This window comes from Equus caballus, chromosome 1 (genome assembly GCF_041296265.1).
Source record: "Equus caballus isolate H_3958 breed thoroughbred chromosome 1, TB-T2T, whole genome shotgun sequence".
Lineage (NCBI taxonomy): Eukaryota > Metazoa > Chordata > Mammalia > Perissodactyla > Equidae > Equus > Equus caballus.
In genome coordinates this window covers 173,906,431-173,921,717 of record NC_091684.1, presented here as the reverse complement: position 1 = coordinate 173,921,717, position 15,287 = coordinate 173,906,431, and the positions used below count along the sequence as shown (strand labels likewise).

At 56.9% G+C, this 15,287-nt stretch overlaps 2 protein-coding genes across 3 annotated transcripts; both read right to left on the bottom strand.

Annotated features, from left to right (window-relative positions):
- Positions 1–347: 347 nt before the first annotated feature.
- Positions 348–4,907, bottom strand: REM2 (RRAD and GEM like GTPase 2). 2 transcript variants are annotated; one of them, XM_023622024.2, is made up of 5 exons: positions 4,681–4,907; positions 3,108–3,449; positions 2,790–2,863; positions 1,841–2,048; positions 348–1,443 (listed from the first exon to the last, which is right to left on the bottom strand). In XM_023622024.2, the coding sequence occupies exons 1-5, from the start codon at positions 4,781–4,783 to the stop codon at positions 1,148–1,150; spliced, it is 1,023 nt and encodes a 340-aa protein (XP_023477792.1). In that variant the 5' UTR covers positions 4,784–4,907; the 3' UTR covers positions 348–1,147. The 2 variants fall into 2 exon arrangements, with proteins under 2 accessions (XP_023477792.1, XP_023477794.1); XM_023622026.2 differs by having other exon boundaries at positions 755–1,443; positions 3,108–3,443; positions 4,681–4,872.
- A 4,072-nt stretch (positions 4,908–8,979) lies between these two features.
- LRP10 (LDL receptor related protein 10) lies at positions 8,980–14,855 on the bottom strand. Its single transcript, XM_023621961.2, has 7 exons — positions 14,249–14,855; positions 13,830–13,874; positions 13,176–13,311; positions 11,769–11,959; positions 10,635–11,652; positions 10,155–10,284; positions 8,980–10,041 (listed from the first exon to the last, which is right to left on the bottom strand). Exons 1-7 carry the CDS (start codon positions 14,280–14,282, stop codon positions 9,454–9,456), a joined length of 2,142 nt encoding a protein of 713 aa, XP_023477729.1. The 5' UTR covers positions 14,283–14,855; the 3' UTR covers positions 8,980–9,453.
- Between the last annotated feature and the right edge of the window lie 432 nt (positions 14,856–15,287).

Here is a 15,287-nt window from a genome sequence, read left to right as displayed (position 1 = left end):
AAATGTAGCCTCCAGCTGGCTCCTTGCAAGATAAGGTGGGGTAAGGAGATGGGGCCTAGAGACTGGAGACTTCGTCCCTCCCTCTGTGTCACTAAGTTACTAAATTACTTCTAGCAGGTCCCTGCTCCTCTCCAAGACTGTTTTCTCATCTGCAAGGGGACTCAATTATCAATAAGGGCCGGTGGCCCCCTGTTAGGGACCACGCCAGGACTAAGTCAGTTCTGGAGCCTCCCTAGAGATTTAAGTTCCTTGCTCTTCTGGGCCTGAATTTTCTCGTCTGCAACAGTTTCTATCAACATCCATTCTTTCCGTGGGGGCTTTGACAACAGAGAGTCAAAGTGAGCAAGTGCCGTAGAAAAATTCTTTATTGAAAAGGGAAGGGTGGCCCCCTTGCTGGTGCCTCCTGGGCCCTAGCCGAAGCAGGGTTGCCACCGGCTCAGGTCTTCACGCTGGCATCTGAAGGCAGAACTGGGTCCCCAGTTTACCTTTAATAACCTTAAAGGGGAAGTGCCATGATGGCATGGTAAATCACAGAATTAACGCTGGAAAATAGCACTTCCAGGCCCTCGCCTTTAAGAACTCCTTAAAGGGAAAGTGGAGAAGCACAGCAGATGACCACTAGAACGTTTTAAGTCCCAAAGATGCGTCTTCGTGTCATTACCTTTAAGACTCTCTTAAAGGTGAGGCATATTCGCGCAGAGTACAAAGGTGGAAAACTGTAAAGGAGTCTACAAAGCACTTTGCCAATTCTCGCTTTTAGGATCTCTTTACAGGACAGGTGGTCAAGCGCGAATTAATAAAAAACAAAATACCTTGCAGCACTATTTTCCTTCCGGCCCGCCGGCACCCGCCCCGCCCACCGGCCGCCGCGCGCCCCCGCAGGTCTGCGTCCTAGCCTTGTAGGCGCTCTGCGGCGGGAGGTATCCAGAGAATGCGCGACGGCGGGGGCGGGGCTGGGGGGGGGGGTGACATCCGCCGGCCCCTCCCCCGCCGGGGCCTGGGCCCGCCCCGCGCGGCCATACCAGGGCGTCCTGGGAGTTTTTGGTTTCCTAGACGGTCTTCACAAAGGAAGCCGGACAGGGGCGGGGCAAGAGCGCGAGCCGAGGCGCGGTGACCATGGCGACCGCGTGACCATGGCGACCGCTGCTCAAAGCACAGAGAGGTCGTGACACGACCTGGAGCGCTGCTTGAAGAACTTGGCGTTGCGCGGCACCAGGTTGGCAAGGAAGCGCTTGGCCTTCTTGGTGAGGCTCTCGCGGCGCGCGGGCGGCGCGGGGCCCTCGGGGCTGCCCCTCTCTGGCCGCTGGCGCCCGGCACGGCTCCGGCCCCGCCGCAGCCGGATCTGGCGCACCGCGCCCTCGAAGAGCTCCCGCGTGTTGTGGTGCAGCGCGGCCGACGTCTCGATGTGCTTGCAGCTCAGTGTCCCTGCCAGGTGGCGGCCCTCTGCAGGAAGGGGTCGGTTCAGGCGCCCGCCGGGCTGCACTGAGCCCGCGGCGGGACAGGGCGGGGCGGGGCGGGGGTGTGGGGGCGGGGGACACCTGGGGAGGTCGCGGGAGTGCAGTGGAAAGGGATGGGGCAAGTAAGAACAAGGCAGGGGTCAAGCGGAGGGCGGTGGTGGTGCGGAGGGGCGGGAGAAGGGAGCTTGCAGAAGAGGTGAGGGGGACGGAAGAGAAGGGCTTCTCAGGGGCCCAGGTGTGGGCATTGAGAGTCTACTCTTAATCTGGGGCCAAATGCAGCTGAGTTTGTGCACCCGTGAGGGCCTTTTGGAGAAAAGATGACCTGGAAAGGAGAGGGTCCTATGAGGTTGCAAGTATGGATAAGGTTCAGGAAGGATACCCACCCTCCAGTGAAACCTCCCGGGAGCGGACCAGGTCGCTCTTGTTTCCAACAAGGATGACAGGCAGGTCGTGGTGGGGCCTCCCAGCCCGGAGCCGAAGTAGGGTCTCTGGAACTTTGGAGAAGCTTTGTCGGTCGGTGACTGAGAAGACGATGAGAAAGGCATCCCCGTTCTGAAGGCAGTGGTCCCGCAGCCACCCCCCTGCATCTCCCTGCAGATGGGGAGAGAGTCGTGGGATGTTAGGGCTGGAGGAATGGGAGAACCTGTCCAGGACCTACATCTCAAGGATGAGGAATCAGGATGTGAGGGCGAAGCCACCTGCTTGGGTCAGCAGAGCTGGGTAATGGCGGAATCTCCATACCCAGAGTGTGCTTGTGGAAGGAGGAGAAGTTTGTAATGTGAGCCCCACGTGGGAGAACTGAATTGGGGACATAGGATCCTAGACTAGGGTAGCCCTTCCTGCTTTCTTATGCCTAAACTCTTAATTAAAAAATGAATGCTATTCAAGTGTATGTAATATGGCCTCTCATTTCTACACAGTAACCATTTGTATCCAAATATCCCCAAGTCCTCACTCTTTTTTTTTTTTTTCCTTCCCTGATATTCCAGAGCCCTGAGCTCTTGTCCTGTCAGATCAGACTCTTCTAGGCTAAAAAGTGTATGGATGGGGTCAGTTGCAGGGTGTTCAGCCTAGCTTGCAGCTGCAGGATTTGTCAAATTCAGGTCCTAATTTGCCTCCGGGGCAGAAGATCCTGGAAAGACAGTGGCTCTCGAATGCCATGATTTGCACACTGGTGTGGGCCTTTGCTCTATGAGCTGATACATACGAAAAGTCAGGTTCCAGTACATGTTGAAACCAGGGCCTGCAGTCCCACCAGCCTTCAGCCAGTCTTTGCCCTCCCCAGCTGTCCCAGGTTTTGTCCCCTGCTTGCAGCCACATCTTAGTTCTCACCTGTTCCCAGATGTCATAAACAACTAGAGTCACTTCCTCCTTATCCACCATGATGCGTCTCTCATAGGTGTCCTCTGTCGGGAAATAAAGACAGGGAATAGAGTCCATTAAGAGGCTCCCCAACACCTGTGAGACCTGGTAATCAGGGATGCCTCAGATCCCAGCACCAGGGACCCCCTCCAGGAAGGTTGCCACAGACAGCATTGGAACAGCATCTCTTAGATTCTGGCCTCCAGGGGCTGCTCACACCTTGAGCTCTTCCATCCCTGACTGGGGCTCCAGAGACACCCTCAACCCTTGCAGGGCTCCCCCAAATACCTGGGTTTTCCGGCTCATGAGCACTGTCTCCCTGGAGACCACCGAAAGTGCCTGCTAGGGTGCTCTTGCCCACGCCGCTCTCCCCCACCAGCATGACCTTGAAGATGCCATCCTTTTGGGTTGGGGCTGCCTCCCCTGAGCCCAAGGAGTCAGAGGAACCAGAGGATGAGGCTTGAGGTGGCCAGTCAAGTTCATCTACAGCCTGGGCCCGCAGCAGCTGGTGCTTGTAGGGCACAGGCATACTGCCTCTTCGTCTGGGAGCCCCTGGGGCAAGGGGTGGCCCGCCCCGGTCCAACCCTGCCAACAGTTTCTCTGGCTTCTTCAGTAGTGTGGCATCTGTTTCTGGCAGGGCAAAGAGAAGGAAGCTATGAGAGGGGTATGCCTAGCCATCTGCAGAGGGCTCAGTCCTGGCTGCTCTGGCTTCAGAGGCCCAGTCAATGACCATGACCCAGAAGGAGCTGAGAATCTTTGGTCTGACCTCTTACACTGAATTCCCCCAGAAGCCTGAACTGGTGAGGATCCAAGGAGCTGACTTAAAGTCTTGCCCAATGTGGTTTCAGCCACAACCTATTCAAAACAAGCCCCATGCAGGGGAGGCACCTGTGGGTAGGCTCACACACCCACTCACACTTCACACTGACACAGAGGCACACCCCCAGCCCTAGGCCTCTGGCCCCAGGACTGCCCCTCCTCTGCCAAGAGGACCTGCCCCCTACTGCTTCCTACACTGGAAGTCCCCACACTGGGGAGATGAGACACACAGGGGATGAGAAACTGAAGCCTCTGCCCAAGTTCTGGGGGGTGGGTATTGGTAGAGTCAAAAACTTGGTGGGGAGCCTGTTCCCAGGGAAGGAGCTTTGCTCTCTCAGATGTGTGTATCGGGTCTCTATGGGTGTGTGAGAGGGGATGCCTCTTCCTGTGGCCCTGTAGGTGAGCATCCCCAAGTGCATGGCTGTGTGTGAGAATCCTCCTGCATCCCTGGCTGTCCCTGTGAGTCTGAGAGAATATTGTGTTCATGGTGTGGTCGAGGGAGGGAGGGAGGGAGAGAGAGAGTGAGAGAGCGGGAGCATGAGGGAGAGGGAGAGTGACAATGCATGGGTCAGGGGAACTGAGAAGGAATGACAAACACAACAAAGGGGGATGGAGAGAGGCTGGAAATAGCCCACAATCAATAGTTGGCCAGCAGCCAGGGCCTCTAGGAGCCAGAGAAACCCTTACAACAGGTCCCCAGGGTAGCCCCCTGCCCATGATTCCCTGGCTTGTGGGCTGCCCCTTCCCTTTCTCTCTTCCCTCCTGCCCGTCCCATCCTCTTGGGAATGAGGCTGACCTAGGGGCTAAGCATCACTTTCCCCAGCGAAGCCCTGGGAGGGATGGGGGAGGGAGCGTCTAGGCAGCACCCCCTTTCCACCCCCAGCCCTAGTGTCCGAGGGAGGCCCCCCCCACTTCCTGAGTTGCTCTTTCCCTCTTGCTGTTTAGGTTCAAGCTCCTTCAACCCCTGGTTCTGACCTCCCCACCAAAGCTTCAGCTCCCACTCCCATGGTTTCAGCTGGAACCTGCCCAGCTCAGCCCTCACCTGGTGTGGGCGTCCCTGGTGGGGAGGCCTGGTGGCTGCCGGAGGGGCAGAGTGCTGTGGTTTCTGTGTCCGTGTCCATGTCGGTGTCGAGGTCCGTGTACATCGGTGTGCGTGTGCGTGTGCAGCCTGGCGGATCGCAGCACCGGCTCCCTCACTCAGCAGCACTGTCAGCTTTTCCCTTTAAATACCAACCACCCCCCCCCCCCCCCCCCCCCCCCCCCCCCCCCCGCCGCCGCAACTGTGCCCTCCCCTGGACACCTGGGGAAACTGGCCCGCCCCCTGATGAGGTCACACATGCTAATGAGCAGTGATGTCAATGGGATTCCCTCCTTTCTGCCCCCCCTCCTTTGTGTCGTTTCCCTGTGGGAGCACACACACTGTGGAATCTGGTTAAGACATGAACAGAACAGTCAGAGAGGCAGAAGAAACAGGGTTCAGAGAAGTCGGGCAAGGGGTCAGTGGGTAAGGGAGCTGAGGATGGCAGGAGGCAAGGACAGAGGGACGTCGTTCAACTCTGTATCCAGCCCTCTTGCCCAGTGTCCAGTTCAGAGTGGGTGCTCATGGCTAAATGGGGGGGCTAGAGGCAGAAACCAAAAGAGATGCAAGGACAGGGGGACAGTCACCCTGCCATCAAGCTTCCCTGCCATCCTCTCCTTCCCCATTAACACCTCTTCTGGGCTAAAACCCACAAAAGTACCCATTTCCCAGCCTGACCCCTAGGCAGATGGGGGCTTTGAGAAAGAGATGGCTGCTTTGTCCAGGCAGCTTCATTTTGTCAATAGGTTCAGGTGGGCGCAAACCATTGGGGGGATTTCCTCCTGTCTCCCTCCCTGCTAGGCCCACCAACCTAATGTTCATCAGGGCAGGAAAAAAGGGAGACCAGAGCTAGCCCTCTAGAGGTTCCTAATCCCAAATGGGGAGTGGGGAGTGCCGGCCTCCCCTCCCAGTGTTCTCTGGGGTAGATGAGGCAGCCACCAGGCCTTCTGGGCTACACAAGGCAAAGTGGACACACGTGATGTCTACCTCTTTTTGGGAAGCCAGGATGACATGTCTCCGTCACTGCTCCTTTTCTGCCCGTTCCCTTTCCCTTCAGGCTCCCATTTTTGTCTTCCTTCCTGACACACTTACAAGCACCCAACACACATTCCGATTTCCTGGCCCCTTCTCACCCCATTTTTGCTAGGGGCTGTGCTAAGCACCTTTATCTCCTTTCATCCTCATAATCCTAAGGCTCAGAGTGGTAGGTGGGTGGGCTGTCCCCAAACCAATCATGCAGCTAGAAAGGGGACACCAGATCTTTCCAGTGCCAAAGACTGTTTCTCATCTCTCTGCCATGCTGCCTTCCTTGTCTTAAATATTCCAACTGTCTCCTATTATTGGGAACAATCTATATTGCAATCTTCAGTGGACTTGTCCAATCGAAGAGGCAGAGTACTCTTGGGACTGACGTGCAGTGACACTTCACTTATCTGGAAGTCAACTATGAGGCAACGTTGTGGGGTCTAGAGGGAGCAGCTACAATACACATGCACTTTATTCATTGGCTGGACTCTCCAGTCCTCAATCACAGCCTAGTTGCCCTCAGTTTATTCACATATTAATGTGTCCATGTGTGTTCCTGGATTCATAGATTAGAAGCACATTTAGAACAGCAAGTGACTCCTGATAGCCCTGTAGCAAGGGTAGCAACACCACGAAAAACCTCTAAAACGGTCAGAAGCATTTAAAAAGTGGTCTAAGGTCATTTGGCATTAAGGCAAACAGCTTCCCTGACACTGTTACACTTTCTGAACACAGAGAGCCATTGGTTTCTATGAATGATCCTCAGCTATCCATAAAAATCTATATTGTATTACAGATGTGCCGAAGATGAGTGCAATGTTTTAGAATGATTTCCTTCCAAGATGAATTTTTAAAAAAGTTTTAAATTGGGGCCGAGCCGGTGGCGCAGCAGTTAGATTTGCATGTTCCGCTTCGGTGGCCCAGGGTTCACTGTTTTGGATCCCGGGTGCTGACGTATGCACACTTGGCAAGCCATGCTGTGGCAGGCATCCCACATGTAAAAGGTAGAGGAAGATGGGCTGGGATGTTAGCTCAGGGCCAGTCTTCCTCAGCAAAAAGAGGAGGATTGGCAGCAGATGTTAGCTCAGGGCTAATCTTCCTCAAAAAGAAAAAGTTTTAAATTGTAATAGGCTGAGCTTTATGTATCTGGAAAACCCACTGAGGTGGTTGGATTCATTTCTATGATACCAGGTAAGGGTGAGTGAGGAGCTTCAGACCCCAACAAGGATTCTTGACCATGACTTCTGCCTGCCCTCAATGCAGCCTTAGGCCACAGGGGCAGGCTGGGTTTCACCTTAACCACCATCTCTCTCGTCCCACTAGTAAGAAGCTGTGCACTTGCCCATGTCCAGGCTCCCTCAGGAATAGGAGGTCCTGTGGAACAGTGGGACAAGGATGAGATTTGGAATGGAACCAATCCAGGTTTAAATCTCTCTCAGTAGAAACTAGGCTAGTCTCCTAATTTTTCTGAAGCTGCTCCTGGACCTGAATTGGGGTTATGATGCCCATGGCACAGTCTTATTAGGAGGGGTTAGCTACATATGATAAATGATCTGGTGCTCAGCAGGTTGCCCAACTATTTGGTGCTCTCACAGCTTCAGGCTGTGTGGCTGGGGGTCCTTCTGCCCTCCCAGTGGGGCCTGGAGCTTGGTCCAGGCCCAGATTCTGTTCCTTAAGGACTGAATTCTGGTATCTACTGTTATCTCAGATTCCTCGCCTGATCCCATCTCATGCTGAGAACACCACCCTCCTCCCCACCAAGAGCCTTGAGGAGAGTCGCACATCCCTGATGCTGGGCACACCCCTGATGCTGGGCACCTTGGAAAGCAGTGTCTATCCTGATAGGACCTGACGTTGCCTCTTTTCTTTTTCCTTGGGCCATGGTGAAAATAAACTTGGGTGACTGCTCCCCAGTGCCCCACCCTCTCCTGGGTAGGACCCTCTGTCTTGGTTTCCCCATACTGCCTGTACAAAGCCAAGCCCCTCTCCCTGCCAGCCTGGGGCTTCTGTCTGACAGAGGTAGTGCTACTGCTTGCACCTCCTAGAGCACACACCCAGGGCCTAGAGAAACTTCTTTCAGGCCCGTGAATCTATACACACAGGCCTTCCTAGCGACCTCTTCCCTCTGCCACTTCCCTAGGCTCTTGCTCCCTGGGAGAGGGCACATTATGCAGTTAGTGCTGGCGAGGATGTGGACAGGGCCCCTCCACCAGAGTGGCAGGGATAGGTCAGGCCTGGCAGGTAAGGGCCAGGCTGGGAGGGAGGGGGGTGCGTTTCCCTGGGGACTAGTTCTTTTAAGGAATGCTCTGCTCCTGGGACAAGACACTCACCCCCACAGGCTCCTTCTGTATCCTTTGTCCAGATTTTGACTTCAAACACTGGGACAGCTTCTGTCACCTTGCTTACCAAGAGTCTGAGTTTCAACCTTTCTCACAGATCATTCCCTCCATCACCTTCTCCAGTTCTTTGGCTCTGGTCACACTGCTTGCGCTCCTGTCCCTTTTCTTAGACGGTCCAGGGTCCAGCCTACAGCCCTAGCCCTCATATCTGCTTTGTTTGCTTATCCTGTGGACTTTCACCCTGCCTAGAATTTATAATTCTATTCCAATGACTGACGGCATTCTTTAGAATCTAGTTTGGGTCCTCTTCCAAGAAGACCTCTTGGATTTGACCAAGGTGATGTCAGCATTTTCACACCCCGATTGTTTGTGATTTTTCTCTCGACTCATCTTTGCCTGCTTTGAGGCATCCTGGCTGAAAAGTTCATCTGTCTTGCCTAGGACAGACTGTAAGTGCATGCCTGGTGGGGCTGGAGGGTGGCAGGCAGGCGTCACAACTCCCATGTTCCACCAGGGACAATCTCCCTCCTGGGATCTGTGCCCTGGGAGTACTCCATAAATGGGAACCTTCCCAGGTGCAGGGCCCAGCTGGCTCACCAGACCTCCGGCCTGGCGGTGAGTAAAGAGGCTTGGTGCTCACCCCTGGTGTCAGTCGCTGTAGAGTTGGGCCCTAGGCGGTGAGTGGAGGTGGAGAGGGTTGGTCCTTAGGGTTCCTAGAATTTTCTTACCCTCTGAGTGGTATAGAAAATCAAGGGTGGGTGGTTAGAAGATGAATAGGAAGAGGGCAGGAAGTGGAGGGCAGAGCAAAGGCCTCCACTGGGAGGAACACGGTGAGGTGGGCATAAGCTGAGATGGGTAGAGAGGCAGGGCTGAGGCTTACAGCTCATTTACAAAAATCTTACATTCTGATTCCTTTATTTTCGACCTTGACTTTCTGGGCAATAACCTAGCTATGGGATAAAAGCATTTGTTGTGTTCTTCTTTTGAGTTCAGGCTCTGCCCAAATGCTCCCCTTGGAGGCTGGAAGTCTCCAGCCAATTGGCATTCTTGTGCTTAAGGTCACTTTTGGGTGGGGGTTTGGCAAGGATGGAGTGTCCAGGCCTATGATCCTTTGAGAATTTAACTTTTTAAAAACAGCCACCTGAATGGTGGTGGTGTGGGGAGAGGGTGGTGGCGGAGACTGTGGTCTCTGGCCACGTGCAGAGGGAGCTCTGTGTGAGCCCTCTCTCTGTCTGAGGGACATCTAACCTATGGCATTTACCCACCAAGGCCCCTCAGAGGGTTGAGGAGGGAAGAAGTGGAAGGGAGGCTGAGCTGCCCTCTAATGGGTTGTTGTCACTGTGACTAGAGCCCCTAGGGGAGCCAGGTCACCTCAGGCAAGCAGTGGCTCATCCTCTGCTTCGACCACCCAGACCCCCGGCTCAGCCAGTGGCACCAGTAGCACATCGTCCTCATCCTCTGGGGACAGGACTGTTGTGTGGGGTTCAGGTGGGGTCCGGGTTGGTCCTGGGGGCTGCAGGCTGGGCAAGAGGCGACCTCGTAGGGCCTGCATCACTCCAGACAGCAGGGATGGCTCCAGGGACGCTGAGGGCAGTGGCCCCGGGGCCTCGGGGACAGTAGGGAGGGCTGGAGAGGTGCTTGCAGATGGGAGGAGAGCCTTGATGGGCAGTGGGGGTGCCTGTTCCCCATCCTGCCCACCCACTGCCCCGCCCTCACGGGCCGGACTTGTGCTGCCATCTAGGGCCTCAAGGGGAGCGGCAGAAGGGGTAACCTGCGATCTGTTCTCAGGGTTCCGGGCTGGGGGGTTGGTTCGAGGAAGCAGGCCCCAGCGGCGGAGACGGCGCACCAGGCGGCGCACGGAGCGGCCCCGCTGGCGACGGCGGGCACCTGAGGCACCCCCGGGAGTCATATCCTGGCGCAAGATCTGTAGCAGAGAACGCAGGTTGCCCAGCACTGAGTTCTGCAAGGAGAGGGGGCAGATATTACAGTCAGAGGGGTGGGGAGGAGGGGATAGCAGCAGGGCCACAGTGGGGCCAGGAGCAGGAGGTGTGAAGGTTGCGGAGGGTGACTTACGTCATTAGGATTCTCTGTAGGGAAGTCCTCTACAGGTGGGATGGCGCCCTGGGCGATGAGCTGCCCGTAGGACGGGGGTGCCTGCTGCTGCACAATCTCTGCCTCCATCCGGGAGAGGGGGGCGAAGACGCTGGAAGGAAGGAGGGCTGCTCAGTCACAGGTGGCTCTGGCCAGAGCAGCCTGTCCCAGCCCGGAGAGGCCTCTTCCCTCCACACCTAGGCCAGGACAACTGGAGCTATGCATGGCTTTCCCAAGTCAGCCAAGGTCCCCTCCTTTCTTGAGACGGCTTTCAGGATCTAGACCAGTCCTTCCCTCAGAGGAACACCCCTGTCCCTAAGCTGGACAACCCAGGAGCCAAACGATAAGCTGGTTACTGGAACCTCTCCCCAGTGTGGGCACCCTGATGGTCTCCTGTGGCTGCATGGGCCCTGTCTCACCCTCAGTCCCTGCACCTCTACAGCCAGCGGCACTCCCACTCACCTGTACTCCTGTGTGCGAATAGCATAGAGCTTGCAGGTGCAGCCCAGGGCAATGACCAGCAGCAAGCCACATACTAGGCTGCCAATGACTGCAGCTGTGATGACCTTGCGGGGCAGGGCATAGGAGCAGTCCCACTCGTCGCTGCCATCGGCACAGTCTGGCTGCCCGTCGCACACCCACGTCTCATACACGCACTTCTCATCCCGGCATCGGAAGTTGCCAGGCTGGCAGTGCCGGCAGCGTCTCTCGTCTGCTCCATCCGCACAGAAGGTCTGGTAGTTGCAGCGGTCAGCAGGCAGGTAGCAGGCTGTGGCACCGGGGGTGCCGGCTGCCCCACAGGGGAAGTGTCCAGGTGGGCAGCTAGGGCAGTTCTTCTCATCTGTGCCATCAGCACAGTCCCATGAGCCATCGCAGCGCTGTGCCTCACTATAGCAGCGGTCACCTAGGCCCTCGCTAGCCCCCAGGCCAGAGCCTAAGCCACAGGGTCGGTCCCAAGGCAAGCAGTAGCCCCGCACGTGGTAGGTGGCATTGAAGCCCCGACCACTGCTCCAAGCAACTGTGTGGTAGGCCACGGTCGCCTGGCCAGACAGCGTCTCCACGGTGACAGCCTTGCCATTGCTGAAGTGGGTGAGGCTGCGCAGCAGCTGGGAGGTCTCTGGGGGCCCAGCGCCATCATACACATGCACCGCATCTCCATAACCCAGGTCCAGGGCTGTGAAGCGCACTGCCAGGCGCCGGCCATCATGGGGGTCCAGCAGCCAGGTGCAAGACTGGGGGTGGGAGACTGAGGCCAGGTGTGAGTATCCAGGGGAAGAGAAGATCCCATAGAATTCTTCCAAGGTGTGATTGCAGGGTAGGTTGGGGATAGGGGCTGGGGTCAGGTCAGGGAAGGGGTCTGAGCCGCAACCTGCCTCATCAGAGCCATCACCGCAGGCATCAACCCCGTTGCAGCGCTGGGTCGTGGGCACACAGCGGTGGTTGAGGCACTGGAACTCCTCCGGCAGGCACATCAGCCAATCTGCAGAGGCACCAAGGAGAGGGGCTGTGAATCATTGGAGCTGGCAGGACCTTCCCTCCTCCCTGGGCTTCCACTGCCCGTTCTAATAGCCCCATGGAGAGCCCTGTCCAGCCCACCTTGGCTGTAGGAGAGCAGGAAGCCCTGGCCCATGGGTGCTCTGGCCCCGGCATAGCTGTAGGTGATGGTGACGTTGCCCCCAGGCAGCTGCAGAGGGCTGGCAGGGGCCTCACACAGGGAGATCTGTGGCTGGAGAGGTGAGCTCAGGATTAAGCGCTCTGAGCCACAGGCCAGGTGCAGTTTTTGGAACCTACAGGGGTGGAAGCGAGCAGGATGTGAGGTATTCTTGACCACCACTGGCGTCTTCCTCTCCAAGTGCTATCAGGCCCCTTCTACTCCCAGAAGCACAAACATCTGCTTATCCACAATCTAAATAGCCAGAGGAAAACTCAGCCAAATTCCTTTACAGTCAATGGTGATAGTCCTAACGAGGTCAGTGGCATAAGATCATGAGATACATACTAAAGCCCCTTGGAAAAACTGGCTTGTGTTCTGAGACTGAGTTAACAGATTTATTGCTTTCCATTTGCTGCAGCACTGTCACCCAACCACAGTGCTGGCAGGAATTGGCAATTACCATACAGTTCGATTAACCAGAGCTCACCATCCCCTCCCAGGGCCCGGTGGTGAGACCAGAGACCACCATGGTATTCTGATCCCTCTGCCCCAACAGCCTCTCCCCAGACTGCCCTCTCCCTTCACCTACCCCCATCTAGGTAAACTCATGGGAAGTGAACCATGTGAAGCAAATAGCCAGGTACTTTACATGGACCCCAACCCCACATCCCAGGGACAGGGGAGCCCAGGGAGACCTGGACTGTTTATAAGATCTGGGGAGACTGAGAAAGCTTCTAACTGATCAAGGAACAGCTTTGAAGGCCAGCCCGGTGATGCAGCGGTTAAGTTCGTGCGATCTGCTTCAGTGGCCCAGGGTTCACTGGTTTGGGTCCCAGGTGTGGCCCTACGCACCGCTTGGCAAGCCATGCTGTGGCAGGCAAACCACATATAAAATAGAGGAAGATGGGCACGGATGTTAGCTCAGGGCCAGTCTTCCTCAGCAAAGAGAGGAGGATTGGCAGCAGATGTTAGCTCAGGGCTAATGTTCCTCAAAAAAAAAAAAAAGAAAAAAGAAAAAAAGAAATAGCCTTGAATCCCAAGCAAAGATGTGCCATGGATTGAAGGACTCCTGAGAGCAGCCATATTGGAGCCTAAGTGCTGTTTCTAGAGTGACTGTTGTCCTTCACAGATGACCAGGACCAAAGCTTTACGTCTGCCTCAGCCCAGCTCCAATTTACTGTGTCTGGCCCAGAACAAGCTAGGCTTTTAGGGCAGACTAGATCAAATCAAATTCTACTCTTCTCCCTGTTGAGTGCGATGGGAACTCCATGAAGTGATCTTTGAAGGCTCTGCCATGGTGGAGGGGGGAGGGCCAGGGGAGAGGAGTATGGTTGGGCCCTGCTTCTCACCTGACTGTTACAGTCTGCTCCTTGCTGCCCAGGATGAGCCACGTGCAGTTGGCAGGGAAGGTGCGGCTGTCCCGGCCCAGGGGCCTCTGTAAGGTGCCTTGCACTTCCAAGAGCACTGCTGGGGGGTCCACACAAGCTGGCGAGAGAGAAAGGGAGGGACACCGCGTGAGAGCCCCTTAGCATCCCACCCCTCCTCAGGCTTGAGGCCTCCAAGGACCTGGGCTCTTCCAGCAGGAGCAGAGGAACTCCCCCTCCCCATCTACACAGCCCCCAGAGTCATAGCCTTCAGCCAGCCCTCTTCCTCCCACACTCAGCAGAGCTTCACCTTAAGTATCAACACCACAAACAATGAGGGGTCTGCTTTGTGCCAGCCACTGGGCCAGGAAGAGCGGGAAAGACTGTCTCTACTCGTGGGCAGTCTACATTTTGGCTAGAGAGATCAAGCATGGATATTTGGAAAAAACAAAACAGTACGTAACCACCAGGTGAGGGCGTACACTAGGTCTCAGTTTCCCCATCTGTAAAATAAAAGGTGGATGATCTCCACTCCAAAACTATGACGGGCACCAGAGGAATTCAAGGAAGAGAGAGTCCTTCTCTGGAGTCCTCCCTCATTGCCAAGTTCGCAGGGCTCCAGGGGGACCCTCTACTCACCGGGATGTGGGAAAATGATCCGGTCTGGATGGGCGACAGCGCCTCCTAGAGGAAGAGCGAGAAACGGCAGGAGGGTGAGTCACCCTTGGGAGTTTTCTTCACCTGAGCAACTCCAGGAGGAAGGGAGCCATCAGGGACTTCCGGGCAGTTATGGGAAGGGGTGGTGGAGCAGGGGGAGGCTTAGGTGTGTGACCTCGAAGGAAGGGCCGCGGCCTGTGGGGTGGGTACGGTGATCTTGGGAAGCCAGAGGGAGGATGGGGGCTGAGGGGAAGGGCTGGAGACTTCCTGGGGGTTGGGGCAGACAGCGCCGGGTGCGGCGACAGGGGCTGGGGGGCCCGGGCAGGCAGGGTAGGATGAGGGCTCGGCGGACAGCCCTGGGGGCAGGGCGCCGGGCGGGTAGTCTTGTTTCGGTTTCTTACCCAGGAGGAGGAGGAAGAGCACGGCCGGCAGCATCTTGAGCCGTCCGGAGAGGCAGGAAAAGTCCCGGAGCTTCTGTCGTCTACCCAGCGGGGAGGCGGCGCGGCTCCGGGCGTCCGGGCCCCCCAGTGCCGCCTCCCCGAGGGGGCTCCATGGCCCAGGCTCCCCGGCCGGTGCTCTGGATGCCAGGGCTGGGGGCGGGCAGGCGGCGGCCGCCGGGAGCTGGGGCGGCGCCTCTCGCCAACTTCGGAGTTGTTTTCCCGGCCGCCGCAGCGCTCCCTCCCGCGGCCGGCTCCCAAAGCCCCGGGGATCGGCTAAAGGCCCGGCGCTGGGGCGCGCCCTCGCCTCCAGCCCGCCCGCAGGCCCAAGCGCCCCTGTCCAGGCCTGGCCGCCACCTGCCGGGGCTCGAGGCCACTTCCTCTTCGGGTCAAACTTTGCCGACTGTCAGCCCCCAGGGCCGGCCCGGCCGCGGCTCAACTTCTCCAGCGCGTCCAGCCCGCGGAACGCGGCACCGGAGCGGGCGAGGGGGACAGGCGGCTCGGCCCAGCTCCCCGGCCCTCCCGGGGCGGTACCCCCGCCGGCCCAGGGGCTGGAGAACCGGGGCGGAGGGAGGGGGCGGGGGACGAGCCTGGCCCCACCCCTGCCAATCAACGCGCGGGCCCGCCCACCGGCTCGCCTTAACCCCTTTCCCGCCCTGCCCCGACTGGTCAGACCGGCTCTGAACGCGGCGCTCAGCCTCCACTTTTTAACCCTGCTTTTAGTCCTTTCTGCGCATCTGTCATGTCTTTCCATTGGGCCCTTAAGCTCGCGGTACTTCTCTTGTCCCAGTGTCTGAGATCCGGTAGCACTTTTTTTTTTCCGAGGTAACACTGATTTATAACATTATATAACTTTCAGGTGTACATCGTTTTGATTTCTGTGTAGACTGCATCGTATTCATCACCCAAAGACTAATTACCATCCAGCACTGTACACATGTGCCCTGTCACCCCTTTTGTCCTCCTTCCTCCCCCATTCCTCTCTGGTAACTGTCACTCTAAT